Here is a 21,552-nt window from a genome sequence, read left to right as displayed (position 1 = left end):
GGTTTATGGTTAGAATTGGATGGTTTTGGTATGCTTGGACTCGTAATTAAATGGGTGTTCAAATTTTGTGAATTTTGTCGGGTTTTGAGGTATGGGCTTGGGGTTTACTTTTTGGGTTGACTTTCTGATTTTGATTAAAGATCTTAGCTTTATTTTTTGGAATTATTTTCTATAGCTATTATTGATGGAATGAAGTTGCTTTGGCCAGATTTGAGTCGCTCAGAGGATGATTCGTGTGGATAGTGATTTTTAGAGCATTGAGTTGCGCACTTTGAGGTAAGTAGCTTTTCTAAACTTGGAATTGAGGGTATTTGCCCTGAAAAACATTTGTGACGCACATGCTAGGTGATGGGCGTGTGGGCGTGCACCGTGGTAATCACAATCCAGTTGATTCTTTTGTACTGTATTATTACCAAGTCTTGTTCTATCCGTGAAATCCTTACTTGTTAGAGTAATTGAACTGTGATTCATGATAGAAATTATTTTTAGGCTAAGTGCTTATTCTATTGAGACCTAGTGAGGCTATTTCTGTTGTTTTGAGTAATCTGCTTTAACTGTAATTATGTACTCAGTCATGATCCTTCATTTGCATATCATATCTCAGTCTCTATTATCATTTATTGTTACATCATATGTTATTATTATTTGGGATGAGTAGTACGAGCTAATGAGCCCTTGAGACTTGAAAGATTGATGACTGAGGTGGGCCTGAGAGTCGAGTTATGAGTGTTATTGTGGATCGGGCTGCGCACCGCAGCAGGCCTTATAGGCTTTATATTAGTGCTTGGGCAGGATCCGCTCCTCGGGAGTCTGACAGACCAACAGTGAGTGTAGGCACAATGAGATATATACACGTGCTTTTGTGAGGGGCATTGATATCAGGCACTCGTATAGTGCTGAGTGAATCTGTGTGGATTGTGTGAGCATTTGGAAGACAGATTGAGTGTGAGTACTTGGGAATATCACTATGAAATCATAATTTTTACATGCATATTTGACGTGTAGGCATAGAGATGGACCGTTCTTCATGCTAGATATACTTGGCATGCTCTTATCGGTGTTGGTCTTTAATTGTGAACTTGAAAGCATGTCTAAATTTCTGTACTATGAACGAGCTGATTTTGGAAATTTTTCTGAGCTATTTTTTATCATTACCACTATTATACATGTGTTGTCATTATATTGGTTCTAATTGTATCCTTCTGAGCTCGTCACTACTTTCAGACCAAGGTTAGTTTTGTTACTTATTAAGTACATAGGGTCGGTTGTACTCATACTACACTCTGCACTTCGTGTGAAGATCCGGGTACATCTGGACGAGGTGATTGCTAGATCTGTGCTAGTACCTGCTCATAGACTTTGAGGTAGATGCTATGACACCCGCAAACCTTAACTCTCCTGCCTTTTATTTTCCTCAGTACTGCTCTGTTACTCAAGCAATTGTACTAGAGTTTCTGTTATGTTGATACTTAGTAGTGCTCATGTACTCGTTAACACCAGATTTTGGGGTGGTTCTAGTAGCATTTCAGTTATTTGTTTCAGATATTTATGAGACTTTTCCATTGTTGAGCTTATTAAAACATGTTTTATTCAAATGTTTAGATGTTATGTGATTGTCGGCTTGCCTAGCAAGTGTGTTAGGCGCCATCACGACATGTAGAGATTTTGAGGTCGTGATAAATTGGTATCAGAGCTCTAGGTTGCTTAGGTCTCACGAGTCATGAGCAAGTTTAGTAGAGTCTTGCGGATCGGTACAGAGATGTCTGTACTTATCTTGGAGAGGCTACTGAACTGTTAGAAAACTTCACTTTCTTGTATTTTTGTCATGCGGATTTGTTAATTCTTGAATCTAAACTTCTACTCTTCTATTCTCTCACAGATGGTGAGGATATATATGACCGGATCAGGCGGATGGCCACCAGTACCACCAACTAGGGCCGCAAGTTCGGGGCCGCGGCAGAGGCCGAGGTGCGGCTCGTTCTATAGCTAGAGCAGCACCTATGAAGCCACCAGTTGTTCCAGCTGAGGAGCAAATACAAGATGTTGTTGAGCCGGTGGGACCATCTCAGGCACCAATTGTGCCCATTGTGATCCCAGGCCTTCAAGAGGACTTAGCCTAGATTTTGACGGTGTGCACTAGCCTGGCTTAGGCAGTCTTAGTTCCAACTGCACCAGCCATTTCACAGGCCGGGGGAGGTGCACAAACTCCTACCTCCTATACTCTAGAGCAGGTAGCTCACGGACTCCAGACACCAGGGGTACTACCAGCACAGTCGATTATTGCTGCTCAAGCCCAGGTTGGCCCACCTATGAGTGATGAGGAGCAGAAGAGACGAGAACGATTTGGGAGGCTCAAGCCTCCGGAGTTGAGTGGGAAGAGTCAGAGGATGCTCAGAAATTTATAGATAGGTGTCAGCGGATCCTTTGCACAACGGGTATCTTGTAGACTAGTGGGGTTACATTAACTACTTTTCAGCTGACAGGGGCAGCCTATAGATAGTGGGAGGCCTATGAGTTCAGCAGGACAACCGGAGCTGCACCACTTACGTGGAATGAGTTCTTAGTTCTCTTCTTAGAGAAGTTTGTTCCACAGACTTATAGAGAGGAGTTGCGCAGGCAGTTTGAGTAGCTACGCCAGGAGGTCATGACCGTGACTCAATATGAGATGAGGTTTTTAGAGTTGGCTCATCACGCGATATGGTTGGTTCCCACTGAGATGGAGAAGATTAGGAGGTTCATTGATGGCCTCAACTATGGATTACACATCATTATGGATCGAGAGGTTGTGACAGGTGCGAGGTTTGACGAGGTGGTCGATATTGCTAGACGCTTAGAGCTAGCACGCAGGTAGAAGGGTGAGGAGTGAGAGGCCAAGAGGCCTCATAGTTCATGTGGATTCAGCAGTGCCTTATCTGGAGGCCAGTCCCATTACAGTAGAGGTCTTTCTTCTAGACCCGTTCAGGCAACTCGCCATGTTCCTCGTGGTTCTTCAGTTAGCCACAGTTCCTATAGTGCACGCCCAACTCAGTCATCATTTAGTGCATTTCTAGCATAGAGTTCTTACCATGCTTCATCTGCACAGGGTTCCTCGAGCAGTTATTCATACTATCAGAGGCAGCAGCTCTGCCAGAAGAGAGGTTCTTTTGAGTGCGGAGACTTGAGTCATCTCAAGAAGGATTTTCCCAGACTATTGGGTAGGGTTCCATAGCAGAGTTCTCAGCCTATGATTCCAACACCAGTAGATACACTGCCCGCTCAGCCAGCTCGGGGTGAGACTCAGGCAGTTCGAGGTCGCCCTAGAGAGGGAGGTCGATCAGGTGGTGGTCAGGCTCGATGTTATGCTTTTCCCGCCAGACCAAAGGTAATTGCTTCAGACGCAGTGATCACAGGTATTGTTTCAGTGTGCCACTAGGATGCTTCCATATTATTTGACCCTAGTTCCACTTATTCATATGTATCATCATACTTTGCTCGCTATTTGGATATGCCCCGTGATTCCTTAGTTATGCCTGATCATGTATCTACACCAGTGGGTGATTCTATTACTGTGGATCATGTGTATCGGTCATGTGTGATGACTATTGGGGGATTGGAGACGAGAGTTGATATTTTACTACTTAGTATGGTTGATTTTGATGTGATTTTAGACATGGATTGGTTGTCATCATGTCACGTTATTCTAGATTGTCACGCAAAGACTGTGACATTGGCAATACCGGGATTGCCTAGGGTTGAGTGGAGAGGTTTCCTGGACTATGTTCCCAGTAGAGTGATTTCATATTTGAAGGCCCAACGAATGGTTGGGAAGGGATGTCCGGCATATTTGACCTTTGTGAGGGATGTTAGCACTGATGCTCCTACCACTGAGTGAGTTCCGGTAGTGAGAGACTTTCCAGATGTGTTTCCTACGGACCTGTCGGGCATGCCACCCGACAAGGACATCGATTTTAGTATTGATCTGGTGTCGGGCACTCAGCCCATCTCTATCCCACCATATCGTATGGCACTAGTAGAGTTGAAAGAATTGAAAGAACAACTTCGGGAGCTACTTGATAAGGGATTCATCAGGCCTAGTGTATCACCTTGGGGTGCACCGGTTCTATTTTTGAAGAAGAAGGATGGTACTATGCAGATGTGCATTATTTACAACCAGTTGAGCAAAGTTACAATTAAGAACAAGTACCTACTACCGCGCATTGATGACTTACCTGACCAGCTTCAGAGTGCTAGAGTGTTCTCTAAGATTTATTTGAGGTCTGGGTATCACCAATTGAAGATTCGGAATTCGAATATTCTGAAGACGACATTCAGGACCCACTATGGTCACTACGAGGTTCTTGTGGTGTCTTTTGGCTTGACCAATGCCCCAACAACATTCATGCATTTGATGAACAGTGTATTCCAACCATTTCTTGATTTTTTAGTCATAGTATTCATTGATGATATACTGGTGTACTCACGCAGCCAGGAGGATCATGAGCAGCATCTGGGGATTATATTCCAGACGTCGATAGAGAAGAAGCTACATGCTAAATTCTCCAAATGTGAGTTTTGGCTTGATTCTGTGGTATTCTTGGGGCACGTGCTGTCTAGTGAGGGGATCAATGTAGATCCGAAGAAGATTGAGGCAGTCCAGAGTTGACCCAGATCATCTTCAACTACTGAGATTCAGAGTTTTCTTAGCTTGGACGAATATTATCGCCGCTTCGTGAAGGGTTTCTCGTCCATTGCTTTATCTTTGACTAGATTGACCCAGAAGGGTGCCCAATTCAGGTGGTCTGATGAGTGTGAGGAGAGCTTTCAGAAGCTCAAGACTGCCTTGACCACGACTCCAGTTCTAGTTCTGCCTTCAGTATCGGGTTTATATACGGTTTATTGTGATGCTTCTTGGATTGGTATTGGGTGTGTCTTGATACATGAGGTTAGGGTGATTGCGTATGCTCTACGCCAGTTGAAACCCCATGAGAAGAACTACCTCATTCATTATTTAGAGCTGGCAGTCATTGTTCACGCATTGAAGATTTGGAGGCATTATCTCTACAGTGTGTCTTGTGAGGTATTTACAGATCATCAGAGTCTACATCACTTGTTTAAGTAGAAGGATCTAAATTTGAGGCAGCGGAGGTGGTTAGAGCTGTTAAAAGACTATGATATCACCATTTTGTATCATCCCGGGAAGGCCAACATGGTGGCCGATGTCTTGAGTAGAAAGGTTGTGAGTATGGATAGCTTTGCATATATTCCAGTTGGTGAGAGACCGCTAGTATTAGATGTTCAGGAATTGGCTAATCAGTTTGTGAGGTTAGATGTTTCGGAGCCCAGCATGGTTCTTGCTTGCGTGGTTTCTTGGTCTTCTTTGTATGAGCGTATCAGAGAGCGTTAGCATGACGACCCCCATTTGCTTGTCCTTAAGGACATGGTGCAGCATGGTGATGCTAAGGAGGTTTCTATTGGTGATGATGGGGGTGTTGTGGATGCAGGGTCGGATTTGTGTACCCAATGTGGATGGGTTGTGTGAGTTGATTCTTGAGGAGGCCCACAGTTCACGGTATTCCATTCATCCGAGTGCCGCCAAGATGTATCAAGACTTGAGGCAACACTATTGTTGGAGAAGAATGAAGAAAGATATAGTAGAGTATGTGGTTGAGTGCTTAAACTGTCAGTAGGTGAAGTACGAGCATTAGAGGCGGGGCTGTTTGCTTTAGAGACTTGAGATCCCCGAGTGGAAATGGGAGCGTGTTACCATGGACTTCGTTGTGGGGCTCTCACGGACTTTGAAGAAATTTGATGCAATTTGGGTGATTGTGGACTGGTTGACTAAGTCCGCACATTTCATTCCGGTTATGACTACCTATTCTCCATAGCGGCTGGCTCAAATCTATATCCACGATATTGTTCATCTTCATGGTGTGCCGGTGTCCATTATTTCTGTATCGAGGCACGCAGTTCACATCATAGTTTTGGAGAGCAGTGCAGTGAGAGTTGGGCACACGGGTTAAGTTGAGTACAACATTCCACACCCAGATAGACGGACAATCCGAGTGCACCATTTAGATCTTGGAGGATATGCTACGCACTGTGTTATGGATTTCGAGGGTTCTTGGGATTAGTTTCTGCCGCTTGCAGAGTTTTCCTACAACAACAACTACCAATTGAGTATTCATGTGGCTCCTTATGAGGCCTTATATGGGAGGTGGTGTCAATCTCTAATTGGTTGCTTTGACCCGGGAGAGGCTAGGTTGTTGGGCACTGATCTGGTTCGGGATGCCTTGGAGAAGGTCAAGTTGATTTAGGATCGGCTTCACACAGCACAGTCTAGACAGAAGAGTTACACTGATTGGAAGGTTCGTGATGTTGCATACATAGTGGGAGCGAAGGTATTTCTCAGAGTTTCGCCCATGAAGGGTGTGATGAGGTTTGGGAATAAGAAATTTGAGCCCTCGGTATATTGGCCCTTTTGAGGTGCTTGAGAGGATTGGAGAGGTGGCCTACAAGCTTGCATTACCGCCTAGTCTATAGATGTTCACCCAGTGTTTCATGTTTCTATGCCCCATAAGTATTATGATGACCTGTCTCATGTTTTGGATTTTAGCACGGTTCAGTTAGATGGGGATTTGACTTATGATGTGAAGCCAGTGGCCATTTTGGATCGGCGGGTTTGAAATTTGAGATCAAAGAATATAGCTTTAGTTAAAGTTCAGTGGAGAGACCAGTCAGTCGAGGAGGATACTTAGGAGACCGAGTGGGATATACGGAGCAGATATCCACACCTATTTGAGACTCCAAGTATGATTCTAGACCCGTTCGAGGATGAACGTTTATTTAAAAGGGGGACAATGTGACGACCCAGCCGGTCATTTTATGTATTGTAGCCCCGTTTCCCTGTTTATGACTTATTCTATGTTCATTTGTGGTTATGTGACTTGCCGGGGTGGTTGGTTGGTTCCGGGGATATTTCAAAGTGGATTGGGACACTTAGTCCTAAGGTTGTAAGCTTAAGTTGGAAGAATTGATCGGAGTTTGACTTTTGTGTAAATGACTCCGGAAAAGAGTTTTGATGGTTCTGACAGCTTCATATGGTGAGTTTAGACTTAGGCGTATGTGCGAATTTAGATTTAGAGCTCCGTAGGTTGATTTGGTGCATTTTGGCCAAAATTGGAAAGTTGAAGGTTTGGAAGGTTGAGAGGTTTGGCCGAGAGTTGACTTTGTTGATATCAGGTTCGAATATCAGTTTCGAGAGTTGGAATAGGCCCATTGTATCATTTATGACTTGCGTGAAAATTTGAGTTCAATCGGAGTTGGTTTGGTATGACTCGATATTAGTTTTAGAAGTTGGAAGTTCATTAGTTCATTAGGCTTGAATTGGAGTGCGATTCGTAATTTTGATATTGTTTGATGTAATTTGAGGCTTTAACTAAGTTCGTATCGTGTTTTAGGAACTGTTGGTATGTTTGGATGGGTCCCGGGGGCCTCAGGTATGATTCAGATTGAAATCAGATTGAGTTTTGGACTTAAGGAATTGCTGAAGCTTAAGGCTTCTGGTGTGATCTCACCTGCGTGGATTTGGCCACAGGTGCGAGACCGCAGAAGAGGCCCTGGGGTCGCAGAAGCATTTTGGCAGAAGCTTGGTAGATGCACAGGTGCGAGAAAATATTCCACACGCGTGAGCTCACATGTGCGGGCAGATGGGCGCATAAGTGGATTTGGTCAGGAGAGGCCGGAGTCACAGAAGCGGAGAAAGTGGAGGTTCTCCACAGGTGCGGACGCGCAGGAGCGAAGGCAGGACAGTAGAAGCGGTCATGCAGGTGCACATGAGGGGTCGCAGGTGCGCTTGGTCAGGCATTAAGTGAGTTCCACAGAAGCGGACCCCTTGACCGCAGAAGCGGAAAATGGGGGCGCATGTGTGATAGTGCTGGGTAGAATGTTAAAAGGAAGGGTTTCGTAATTTTCTCTAATTTTGGACTTGTGGAGCTCGTCTAGAGGCAATTTTTGAGAGGGTTTTGGCTACAATTAAAGAGGTAAGTGAAGATTCATCACTTTTATTGATTAAATATTGTTCACTCATTGATTCTTACACCTAGATTATGTGTGCTTGAGGTAAAATTTGAGAATTTTTGGACTATGTATTAGAGAGTGAGATTTGGGGATTTGAAGGGCGATTGTGGTTGGAATTGGATGATTTTTGTACGGTTGGACTCGTAACTGAATGGGTGTTCGGATTTTGTGAATTTGTCGGGTTCCGAGGTATGGGCGCAGGGTTGACTTTTGAGTTGACTTTTCGATTTTGATTAAAGACCTTAGCTTTATCTTTTGAAATTATTTCCTATAGCTATTATTGATGGAATTAAGTTGTTTGGCTAGATTCGAGTCGTCCGGAGGTTGATTCGCGTGGGTAGGATTTTTTGTAGCATTGAATTGCATACTTTGAGGTAAGTAGCATTTCTAAACTTGGAATTGAGGGTATTTATCCCTGAAAAATGTGTTATTTGTGTTGTGTTGGAGTGACGCACATGCTAGGTGACGGGCGTGTGAGCGTGCACCGTGGTAATCATGATCCAGTTGATTCTTTTGTACTGTGTTGTTATCAAGTCTTGTTCTATCCGTGAAATCCTTACTTGTTAGAGTAATTGAATTGTGATTCATGATAGAAATCATTTTTAGGCTATGTGCTTATTCTATTGAGACCTAGTGAGGTTAATTCTGTTATTTTGAGTTATCTGCTTTAAGTGCAATTATGTACTCAGTCATGATCCTTCATTTGCATATCATATCTCAGTCTCTGTTATCATTTATTGTTACATCACATGTTATTATTATTTGGGCTGAGTAGTACGAGATTGTGATCACTTGAGACTTGATAGATTGATGAATAAGGTGGGATTGAGAGCTAAGTTGTGACTGTTATTGTGGATCGGGCTGCACGCTGAAGCAGGACATATCGACTTTATGATTATTTTGTGGATCGGGTTGCACGTCGCAACAGGCCTTATAGGCTTTATATTAGCGCTTGGGCAGGATCCGCCCCTATGGAGTCTGACATACCAGTTTTGAGCGCAGGCACAATGATATATATGCACGTGCTTTGGTGAGGGGCATTGATGCCAAGCACCCGTACAGTGCTGGGTGATTGTGTGTGGATTGTGTGAGCATTTGGCAGACAGACTGAGTACTCCGAGAGTGTGAGTACCTGGGAATATCACTGTGAAATCATATATTTGACATGTAGGCATAGAGATAGACCGTTCCTCATGTTAGCTATACTTGGCATGTTCTTATCAGTGTTGGTCTTTAATTATGAACTTGAAAGCATGTTTAAATTTCTATACTATGAACAAGTTGATTTTGGAAATTTCTTTGAGTTATTTATTGTCATTGTCACTATTCTACATGTGTTGTCATTATATTGGTTCTGACTGTATCATTCTGTAGCTCGTCACTACTTTCAGTCCAAGGTTAGTTCTATTACTTATTGAGTACATGTTGTCGGTTGTACTCATACTACACTTTGTACTTCCTGTGTAGATCTAGGTATATCTGGACAAGGTGATTGCTAAATCCGTGCTAGTACCTACTCGGAGACTTTGAGGTAGCTGTTATGCCGCTCGCAAACCTTGACTCTCCTTTCTTTTATTTTCTTCAGTATTATTCTATTACTCAGACAATTGTACTAGAGTTTTGGTTATGCTGATACTTAGTAGTGCTCATGTACTCGCTGACACCAGATTTTGGGGTGGTTGTAGTAGCATTTCAGTTATTTGTTTCACATATTTATGGACAAGAGGGGGTTGCTCTACTGGTGAGCACCCTCCACTTCTAACCAAGAGGTTGTGAGTTCGAGTCACCCCAAGAGCAAGGTGAGGAGTTCTTAGAGGGAGGGAGCTAAGGGTCTATCGGAAATAGCCTCTCTACCCCAGGGTAGGGGTAAGGTCTGCGTACACATTACCCTCCCAGACTCCACTAGTGGGATTATACTGGGTTGTTGTTGTTTCATATATTTATGAGATTTTTTCATTGTTGAGTTTATTAAAACGTATTTTATTCAAATATTTAGTTGTTATGCGATTGTCGGCTTGCCTAGCAAGTGTGTTAGGCGTCATCACGACATGTTGGGATTTTGGATCGCGACACAAAGTAAGTACGCATTTTATCGCGTTCTAACTTTTATTAGCGACTCTTACATGACATTTTAAGAAAAATATCGAAAATTAACTGAATCGTACCGATACCGAAAAGATGATTAGGACGGTTTTGAAAAGTTTAATTTTGGTTATACAAAATAGAATAACCGAAAAATTGGTAAGGTACATATTTTATACAAAATAATCGGCTGAACCGAACCATTGACACCTCTAATTACGGGTACCTCCCTTATTTTAAAATTTTTGTAACAATTCTTTTAAGATATTTATTTTAAATTCTTAAAGAGTGTGATATGACTAATTTATCCATTGTAATATAATCTTTTGTTTAATTAATTTTGCAAACACTTTTGTCTAATAAAAGATTTTATTTGAAAAAGACTAAATCAATACACACTATAAAAGCAACTCCAAGCACCAGATCATACACATACCACAAGAAAGTAATAGTGGATGTCATGATGATTGAAATAAGTATAAGATTGTTTTTGTTGATTTCCTTTCGAATAATGTTAAGGGAAAAAAATTATTTCATTGGATGAAAAGAACAAATTAAAGGGAAAAACTGGCTTGGGGAAACAAATGGTCTCCGGAAATATAAAGATAAATATATGAGAGTGGAAATAGATAGTCTCCATAACGGTAACCGACAATGGTGATTAATCTCGACAGCGCGCCGGAATAATAAGATCATCAATGGTGAGAACTAAGAAGAATAAGGAATTTTTTTTTATAGAAAAAGAAATATTTGCAGAACTAATTAATGAAAATAGTGTATTAGAAAGGACAAATCAATCATATCACACTCTTTAAGGGTTAAAAATAAATGTATTAAGAAAATTATTATAAAATAATTAAAACGGAAACAAAACTGTCATCTTTTTTATCCCTTTACTATCAGAAATTAGTTATCCATTATACTTTCCTCTACTATACTTTCCTATTGTTACCTATTTTAATATTTTTGCCCCTACAACTAACAGACCCTTTTAGTATGACACGTGGCACGATATGAAACAACTTAACCATCTACCCATTTATCCCACCTAATCAGTCTGACCCGATAGCCCAATTCAGCAACACCAAGAGAGGTTCAACAACGTCAATCGCCTCCCTCTTCTTTGATTCCGCCGATGCCTTCAACTGCCCCCAAATTCCATTTAAACAAATTTTAGCAAAGAAAGGCAATGTATTGTATAGAGGAAAGAATTTGAGATTGAAGCTTAAACCTCCAACGGCCCGCATGAGTATTTTTTTATTTCTTTTTTTGGTAGCAAATATAAAAGCATAATCAGTACAAACAGACTACCAGACTTCATTAGACTCGAGAGAGTGAGGTAAAACAAAAATTTTCACCACCACATCCCGCCCTCCTCCCTGAGAAGATTCCTTTGTAATTGTATGGTTTTCCATGATTGTGTTTTTTTTCTTTTTCTATCTTTCTTCCCCAAGATAGAATTTTGGCTCAATATTTTTGTGAATTCTCTATTTTTCATGGAAGGTACTGGTAAACCATGACTTATGAAAATTGTGTGGTTACACATTTGTCATGTTTGTACACGAGGGGAGAGAAGGCCACGACGAGGTGGTGGCAATAAAAAAAAAAGTATAACTGGGAAAGAGCAATTAGAACGGAAAGGTTTATAATAGCTTAGAAAATAAATAACTAGGAGATCACATTGATTGAAATAGATTTAGGATATAATTGGTTATTGCTCTATATCTTAGGATCTAAAAATAATTTATGAATGGCTGAACTCTAATTTGCAGCTTGTGGTGAAATATGTTAAAATAAAATTTGGGGGCAGTTGGATGCCCCAGTGGAATCAGAGAAGAGGGAGGCGACTGCATTGTTGGACCTCTCTTGGTGTTGCTGAATTGGGGCTATCGGGTCGGGCCGATTGGGTGGGGTAAATGGGTAGATGGTTAGGTTATTTCATATCGTGCCATGGGTCTTACTAAAAGAGTCCGTTAGTTGTAGGGATAAAAATATTAAAATGGGTAACAACATGGGTGGATAGTGAAGGAAAATATAAATTAGGTTACTCATAACTAATTTCTGATAGTAAAGGGGCAGATCTGGTCCTTTTCCGTAATTAAAATAAGGGATGACCTGTAATATTGTAAATTATAAGGGATGAAATTTGAGATTAGTTTATCCAATTTGGTTAGAATAAAATTGTAATTGCGATTTTTTTTTTACAAACTAAAGTAATTTTTTTGCACATACGTGGCAAAGAACAATTGGGTAGTTCTTACACAATGACGCACATAGCACATAAAACTCCTTGCTCCTCCTCCCACTCCCCTGCTATGGTTATCAAAAGTTGAATAGCACATAAAACTCGTTGCTCCTTCTCCCACTCCCCTGCTATGGCTATCAAAAGTTGAAATCGCTAACCAATCATATTTATCTCATAAATACCAATAGAAACAATTTACAATCTCTAGGAAGATAAGGCAACTTAACAGGTAAATTCTACTTGACATAAACACGAGGATTTATTTTATAGATTAATTCATCATCTTTACCTTTCTTCTAAAACTCTGTAATAGTAATCTATTATTTTCAAGTTATTTCGGAGTTCTCACATGTGTTCCTAAGTTGTGTATTTATTTCTCATTAGGTCCTAAATTACGAGGGGGTCGATTTAGAAAACTTTACATTTGAACTTAAATATGGTAAACCTCATTAAACGATATCAACTTTATTCAGGTTCTGGTTATAGAAAACGAAGATCACCAGTAATAATTATCAGACTGATAAGTTTTACGCGTGTATATATGTTGAAGGCTATCTATTGACATTTATGCTTGTTTTCCCACAATATATAGGTCTGACATTTGAGATAAAGAAAGTAATAAGATTGTATCCATCTTGAAAGCTTGTTAATTGACAGAATAGTATTTGTGTGACAGGACAACAACAATTACGCCTTAGTCCCAAATAAAGTTGGGGTCGGCTGTTTGTGTGACAGGGTTAAGAAAAAATGATGAGACTACAAACTTATGCGGGGCTTAGTGTAATGGCTACACTAGCTGTCATTTATCATCCCTTTAGCAGTAGAGGCCAGTTTTACCCAGCAATGGTTTATTTATCGACATCTAAGATCAGTCTGGTGCTTCTCCTCAACATGGGTCTGGCCATTATGTGCATTTTATGGCAGCTAACCAAGAAAGTTTTCCTTGGTACTCTTCGGGAGGCAGAGGTGGAGAGGCTAAATGAACAATCATGGCGGGAACTCATGGAAATACTTTTTGCAATTACTATTTTCCGCCAAGACTTCTCTGTGATTTTTCTTGCCATGGTTACCGGACTATTGTTTATCAAGTCTTTGCATTGGTTGGCTCAGAAACGGGTTGAGTATATTGAAACAACTCCAGCGGTTACTAAGTTGTCCCACATTCGAATAGTCTCTTTCATGGGCTTCCTCCTCCTCATTGATAGTATCTTTTTGTACAACTACATGAACCATTTGATACAGACAAGACAGGCTTCTGTTTCTCTCTTCTTTGCATTTGAGTAAGTCATGTTGTTCTAATTTATTTCTAGTCTTTTTTTCCATCTGAATATGTGCTACGATTCTTAAAGTTCTACTGCTAGTCTAGTCGTGCTTTTGGACACATTTTAGATACATGCCAGGCGACAGTGTAGAGCTTCATTAGACTGGATACCATTAGATCGAGTTATACAAGCACGTTTCATGCCTTTGCCTTAAATAAACACTTAGTTGGGCTGGGGGCATGGGGATATATGACACTTTTTCAAAGATAATTTGATTTGTACTGGGTTTGGTAAAGGGAGGGTGTTGGATCTTTGCACCTGCAAATGCTGTTTATCTTTTTGATGCAGTTCTTTCGTTGTTTATATTCAAACTAGACATAGATGCTTTGAAATTCACCATTAAAGCAGGTATCATTTCAGACCTGAATGTTAATCATTAATGCTAGTCAATTGTCATTCCTGGCTCATTCATCATAGCTTTTGTGCATATTTTACCTTTTATGGTGACAATAGAAGATCCATCACGAGGACCTTTCACGGGTGTGCTTACTTCAAAATGGTTTTTCCACCTGATGTATGCTGGAATCACGTTAGTAACTCTGGCCACCAAGTGCAGTTTGACCATATAGCTGCTATCGTTTTACCAAGTACAGTTTGATCATATTAATTATCTGTATCCCATATCCAGCTCCTAAGTGAAGTTTAACCTTTTACCTTTTTGTCATTATCTCTCAGGTACATGATACTCACTACAACAACTGTTGCAACATTTGTGAAATATACATTCCATGTATGTGACATGCTTATGGAAGGACAATGGGAGAGGAAGGCCGTATATACTTTCTACTTGGAGCTTATTCGGGACTTGCTCCACTTGACCATGTACATGTGCTTCTTCCTCATGATTTTCATGTAAGTCAAATTTTATTTTATTTTCTTCTGCTCCCCCTCCTCCTTTCTTCCTCCTGTTTGATTGATTAGTCTAAGGAGAGTGTCCAAAATAGAGAAAAAGGTCATTTTCTTCCTGTTGTCTTCGTTTATTTTTATTTATTTTCCTGAACTTTCAGCAATTATGGTGTGCCTCTGCACTTGATTCGGGAACTTTATGAGACATTCCGCAACTTCAAGAGTCGAGTTGCTGATTACATACGCTATCGAAAAATCACTTCAAATATGAATGATCGTTTTCCAGATGCTACACCGGAAGAGCTCAATGGGTAAGTTGCTCACTTATTGGAGCCTTGGTTCATATGGTTTCTTCATCATTATGGTTACATTTAATGCTCTTGCAGAGGTGATACCATCTGTATCATTTGTCGTGAGGAGATGACCACTGCCAAGAAACTTGTTTGTGGACATCTCTTTCATGTTAATTGCCTCCGGTCATGGCTAGAACGTCAGCACACATGTCCTACATGCAGAGCCCTTGTTGTACCACCTGAAAATGGGACTGATGTTGCAGGATCTCGATATGCTCAGCAAGGTATCACCTATAATTTGCCATTCTTTATATTGTGTATCAACTGTAATAAGTAAGTTTGAATGACGCCTGGAAATTGATGCTTAGTTTTCTAAAATGTTGCTCAACATGGCTTTTTGCTATAGTAGAATCGAGTTTAAATTACCCATTTCCTTGTAACTAGTTTCTGGGCACTTTTATCAATGAATACAAACTTTTTGAGAACCAAATAAAAATTGCGTGTGAGTTACAAAATAAAATTTAAGGAAAAAATTTAATTTCCCAAAGATGATGAATGTTAATTCTGTATAACTAATTCAGGAAGTAACCGTAACTTTCAGAAGTCCTCAGATTGGCGCTTTTGTATATTTAGCTGCTAATAAGTTTCAAAGAGAACTATCAATCTACGGTGGCAACCCCAACAACCCCCATTGCTGAAACTGGACTAAACCATGCATTCTTAAGATGTGGCTGCATTCTACCTAGTGAATCGCGTGATATGGATTTCAGGTTTCAACTGGCTGAAACTTTTTAGAGGCTCTTGAGCATGATTATATTCTTATGGCTATTGAGATTTGACACCGATAATTAGTTTCTTGCAAAAGAAATAACTGAAAGGAAGCGAAGAGGCATGTCTGCCAGCTGACTAAAATGAGAAAATAAGAAGAAAATTATGGGGGTCCATGCAACACATAGAACAAACTAAGTAAAAATAGAAGATACAACAACTGAAAGAAAAAAGATCAGTCTAGACATCTCTGAATCTCCAAAAACTCAAAATAATACAGGAAAAATAAGAAGCCTCGATACAATATGCTCAGAGGATATAAAACTGTCATCTTTCATATGTAATGCACTAGCAATTTAGCAGGCATAAAAAGATAAAATTGAAACATGACAGAGGATCTACAATGTCTTGTAGTCTTAGTACCAAGGAAACCTTTCTCTAGGCTAAAAGGCAAGCAACGGTAATGATCACAACATTAAGTAAGGCATAGAGAAGTATGTTGAAAAATATTACTGAAACATGAGCTTTTAGAAGAGCCGAAGGTATAACCCGAACAAATTAATAGCCAAAATGGGTCACCTGAAAGTTCAAAGGTTGGGGAAATTTACCAATCATTATTATTTACTCCTACGAAATACTTTTTAACGTATTTGTATACTAATTTTGAAGGACTAACGCACTGAAGGGTAACGGTTGACTCTTTTGTTCTTAGTAGTTGGTTGTTTCACTCTTGAGCTTTAATACACCTTCAAAGGTCTTATTAATATAGATGGCCTTATTAAAAGTTGGCCAGCTGAATAGGTTCACGTTTTTGGTCATCTGAACGGCCTACGTTTTGCATACTTCCTATTTTAGTTTATTTTTTGTTATCTTTATTGAACTTTTTCTTTTTTATTTTTAATTATTTTTGTTAAATGTGTATTTACATTTTTTGTCAAAATATTTTTGAAACAATACTTACTTCAAGGGCAAAAATATCTTTCAATATCTAAAGGTTTTTTTTAGTCTTTTGACTTTTCACTTTGGGGCTTCATACTTATAATGTAGTATGATAAGCTGTTTTGAGCATTAAACTTCAGCTGAAATTTGTTGATTATAAGTGAAGATAACGTGATTGTAGTGGAATAAATTGTTTTATATTTTAAAAGGAATAGTTCTTTTGATGCACACTAAATAATTGTGTCCCTACTTGTTAATTGTCATCTGTTATTTCTTTTCTTAAAAGATGTCGTGCTTATAGAAACTCATCTATAGCTATTGGAAACTTGGGTATTTCTTTGTACAAAGTGATGAATGTTCTGGTATCTATTCACTAAACACTCCGGTAATCTCTAATAGGCCCAGGAACAAGTTTTACATCTCAAGGTTCGCAAGCAGATCCCAGGACAAACAGCCATGTTAGCCAGCACCAGGCTAGACTCCAAGCTGCAGCTGCTGCTGCTGCAATTTATGAGAAGTCCATTGTTTATCCTTCTGCACAGATGCTACCCTGGTATTAATTATCTCTTCTACGTCAACATTGTATTGCTCATTTTCTTTGCATATTTATGAGACCTTTCCCTCAGGAGTGCATGTAAATGGTGAAACCTACCTGACTATCTTCCTTGATAAGCATAGTTAAATTGACACTTCTCCATGTTTTCAATGGAACATGGTCTCCTTTCTATTTCTAACAAATCAAAGTAATTTTTTCCAATCGGTAATCTCGTTTTGCTCCACTTGTTTTCTTGATTAACATTAACGAATAACACTCTCTGCAAATTCAAAAGTATGCGGTCCATTTGAAATGAAGGGAGAAGGGAATCATGAGTTGTCATTTAACGTATGTCATTCGCATCCCTTTGAAGATATTCACATAAGCACTTGTCATGTTGTGGGTCTGCTTTATATTGAATGCGTTCCATTGGAGATTTGGCTTGTCATGGAACCCTTAACTTTATAGCAGGTGAATGCTAATTAAGTTGTCCATAACTCGCATGAGAAATGACTTCCAATATGTATTTCCTTGATCATGTGGTGTGAACTGGTGGTAGATGCAGAGTGGTGGTTACCACTTCTAGTTTTTGATAGTGTACCATCCCGCCCCTTTTTCTCTCTCTTTTTTTGGCAGCTGACGAGGGGTTGGTTGATCACGCCCAACTATGCCTTATAAAAAGGACTAAGCGGTCGTTGCAAATATAATCCGGTTTACAAGTCCGAAGTCGAATCCCACAAAGAACTAAGGCTTAGCTACAGTTGTTCAACATCGCTAAGAAACACAAGTCCAAACAATTTCCTAATTATAAAGATTATAATGTTTATTTTTATCTAATTAACTAACAAATACTAGAAAGCAGTAAAACTATCAATTAACAAGGATAAGGATTGGAGACAAGGCGACGCAAGCTCTAACGCGAGCTTTACCCTTCGCGTCGCCTGCTGCTTTCTGCTTCACTTTGAATTTTGATTCTTTCTGCCAAACTTTCCCATTCACGTTTTCTCTTTTTTCAATTTGTTCTTTTGTCTTCTTTTGCTTCTTTTAATTTATATTTGTTTTCTTTTGTCTCCAATTGCATGGACATAATCATGAGCCATTCTTGTAGTGCATAAAATACACATAAAATCTCTACTTTCCTCCCAATTTCGTGTTCAACGTACCTACAAATAAAATAAACTCAATTAAGCACAAATATAGTATAGTTTAGCATTAAAGCACTTAAAATGTAAAGTAAGTAATGCACTAAAAATATATAATTATAGCCACACATCAGTAGTTCTCTTTTTTTATTTCCTAGTAAATTTCTTAGTTCTTATAAACATAGTGCAAGACCTCTAATTAATGTTCTCAATACTCAGCTATCTTGGTGCTAACATGCCTTTTGGAGATAGTTCTTGGAACAACCTTAGTACTTCAGATACTCAACTCGAGGCCCATAGGATATTCTTACAGCAGCAGATTGAGGTAAGGAAGTTTTTCTGGTTGATTGGTTTCTCTCTTTTATGTTTGTAATATCGTGCTCCTATTACTCTGATGGATTGCTAATTTCTATATGCACTAATCATTTTTGAGATAATTTCTAGGTGTAGTTCAATATTCTGTTTGTCTTACCGTATTTTGAACTTCTTGAAATTTATTATCTGTGGAATGATGTATAGCCTTGTTGAGATAAGCGTGGACCATAGAGCGCTGGAAATTGATGAATAGCCTTGAAATTGATGTATAGCCTTGTTGATCAAAAAAGAAATTTGATGTATAGCCTTCTTGATCAGAAATGAAATTGATGTATAGCTTCAGCCTGTATAAGGTCACATTGTAGCGGATTAGAGTCTCATTTTTTAAGATTGTTTCTTCTTAGCCTTTCTTTTTCTGGTAAACTTTTTTCTTATTTGATCTTTCACAGAAAGCCTTGTTATTATATCATATATGTAAGGAAACTTCATTTGTGAATCCAGGTTCTGCGAAGCCAGCTCATGCTTCTACGGAGTTCAAAGACACAGAAAGCAGCTGCTGCTGTAGGAGCTTCAGATGTCAAGGGAAAAGCAATTTCGTTTGAGAGTTCTCAAAAAGGACAGGCTGAAGGTGCAGATACTTAAGGCTTGATCATCTGTATATAAAGTGCAAGTTGAATTGTGGACATTCAGTTAGAATGGCAGCTGAACAATGCTATTTGTTAGAGGATCTGTCAGTTGTGTTTTCTCTAGCGATCTGGAAATAGTTATATTGCTGGTAAGAGAGATGATTTCTGTCTTGTGATGTATTTGGTTCTCGAGGATCTCCTCTTGCATCCCTGTAGAGTCTCCACTTCACTTATCATTTAACTGAATTTGGTCCATTAGCAAACTAGGTAAACAGGTGTCAGGAATGTTTATATTTTAGCACAAGATCAGGAAAGCTGAAATTATCAGTATCAAATGCGCATTAATAATATTTGTTCATCCTTAAACTCATAACATACAGCAAACTTCCATTGTGCTATCTTTATCATAAATGCCAACTTCAAACCAAAACTGTCTTGCAGGTCAGACAGGTTCTTGAATTGGCCTCCTTATTTCAGCACCAGGAATAGGTGTTATATGTACAGGGCATTGGCTTGTTGTGAGGAAATAATGATTGTTTACTGGTGGAAATAGTGGTGCATTTTCTCATAGAGATGCAGTAAGTATGATATTTGGTCAGTGATATGCAAGGGAAATTGGCACAAACTCATTTTTTGAGAAAGCAAATGGTTCTCTCTCATTTGTTCTGCAGATTCAGAGATCTTATTTGTCAGAATAATGTATAAGTTGGTGATTCCTCTAGCTTGTTCCCAACTCGCTTTTATTGCAGTCAACTTGTTGAATGTAGTTCTATATAGTTTAATGGATATTTTCTATGCAATAATAATTCTGGTCCCATTGCTTCCCAACATGTTCCCTGTAGACGCAGTTACTATATATATATTCCACTAATTCTTTTTTTCTAATATATATAATAAAATGCCTTCGTTTTCCTCTTATAGAAAATGACAGTTTTGTACAAGTGACTATTGATTAAAATTTTCAGTTGGATTTAAACTTACTGTGTCACTCGAACACAACTCATTGGTATTGGGAAAATAGGATATGTAGGAGTTAAAAAACAAGGCTTGAAGTGTTTGGCTGCAAGGGCTAATTCAAACTTATATCACATATATAATAGTTAAGAAACTAGAACAATAAGCACCAAGAACCCAGGATGTATACAATTCTTGGAAGTAGGGAGTTAATCTTATTAAAGAAGAATGGAAAAGGGCCAAAACTGTCCCCGGCTTAGGGTCAAATTTACCCTACGTCCACCTATCGGTCCAAAAATGCCCCTAACATTAGCTTTTTGGCTCGCTTATGTCCTTATGACTAACAGTCAACTCCCAAATAAAAATAATATTTATTTAATTATGACGTGACAACTTTCTATTGGCTCTGCTTAAAACTCCATCCCATATCTATTTAATAACCTACCCACGACTAAAACCCGAAAATTCCACAATATTACCGGGAAAATCATTTTGGGGTGTCGTTCTACTAACTGTTGGCCACTTCTTCTCAGGTTTACAACCTTCCCCTTTGATACTTCCAACCAAGTTCGGGAACTCCTTTACCATGAGAGCCTCTTGAGGAGAAGATGTGTGCTGACTTTTTGCTCACATGGTGTAGGACCAATTGCTAACAAACATTCACCTCATACCGAATTTTCCACTGTGTAAAATGGAGCAATATTTTCTTGATACAAAACTACAAAGTCATTGATCTACATATTTCCTTTGGTAATTTGGTTCCATTAGCAACAAGATCGTGCGAATGCAGTACCAACCAGCATCGCCTAGAGCACCTTGAGCATTAAGACCGAGCTTCACACGATTGTCATTCTTTACAAACTCTAGTTTAGCGTGAAAAATAAAAGTGATGTACGTGTTAATTAATAAAACAGAAGACCTCCATACTGGAAGGTCAAGTCCATACTTGGATTAAAGAGTAAAGAGAAATTGGTAGGAAAAGGACAGCATGATCACATAGGCCTTCATTTGGGTTCTCAGAACTCCATTGAAGTTTCAATTTTGCATCGATTCAACAGAAGTTACTAGAAGCTTGTAGTTTATGGAATATGCCATAGAGGAATTAAAACAACGCATTGTCATCTTAGCAAGGACACCCCAAATAAGGATCAGCCAGGGCGGGTTATTGTTTCAGTGGGTAGGTTATTAAATAGATATGGGATGGAGTTTTAAGCAGAGCCTATAGGAAATTGCCACGTCATAATTAATTAAATATTATTTTTATTTGAGAGTTGACGGTTAGTCATAAGGGTATAAACGAACCGAAAAATTAACGCATTTTAGGACCGATAGGTGGACATAGGGTAAATTTGATCCTAAGTCAATAGTTCACGGACAATTTTGGCTCTTTTCAAAAGAAGGAATATATCCTAAGATTCAAGACAACTAGA

At 39.3% G+C, this 21,552-nt stretch overlaps 1 protein-coding gene across 2 annotated transcripts; it reads left to right on the top strand.

Moving 5' to 3' along the window:
- The first annotated feature begins 12,449 nt into the window (after positions 1 to 12,449).
- LOC104103286 (ERAD-associated E3 ubiquitin-protein ligase HRD1B-like) lies at positions 12,450 to 19,938 on the top strand. Of its 2 annotated transcripts, none has more exons than XR_011408611.1 (9): positions 12,450 to 12,611; positions 13,059 to 13,662; positions 14,380 to 14,556; positions 14,712 to 14,861; positions 14,937 to 15,127; positions 16,950 to 17,103; positions 18,447 to 18,552; positions 19,044 to 19,317; positions 19,610 to 19,938. XR_011408611.1 is itself a non-coding variant. In XM_070177425.1 (9 exons), exons 2-9 carry the CDS (start codon positions 13,130 to 13,132, stop codon positions 19,624 to 19,626), a joined length of 1,455 nt encoding a protein of 484 aa, XP_070033526.1. In that variant the 5' UTR covers positions 12,474 to 12,611; positions 13,059 to 13,129; the 3' UTR covers positions 19,627 to 19,838. The 2 variants fall into 2 exon arrangements, 1 of the variants encoding a protein (XP_070033526.1); XM_070177425.1 differs by having other exon boundaries at positions 12,474 to 12,611; positions 19,044 to 19,170; positions 19,610 to 19,838.
- The last annotated feature ends 1,614 nt before the right edge of the window (positions 19,939 to 21,552 follow it).

This window comes from Nicotiana tomentosiformis, chromosome 6, assembly GCF_000390325.3.
Source record: "Nicotiana tomentosiformis chromosome 6, ASM39032v3, whole genome shotgun sequence".
In the NCBI taxonomy this organism is placed as follows: Eukaryota; Viridiplantae; Streptophyta; class Magnoliopsida; order Solanales; family Solanaceae; genus Nicotiana; species Nicotiana tomentosiformis.
The sequence above is the reverse complement of the archived record's forward strand: the minus strand, read 5'-3'. Positions and strand labels throughout refer to the sequence as shown.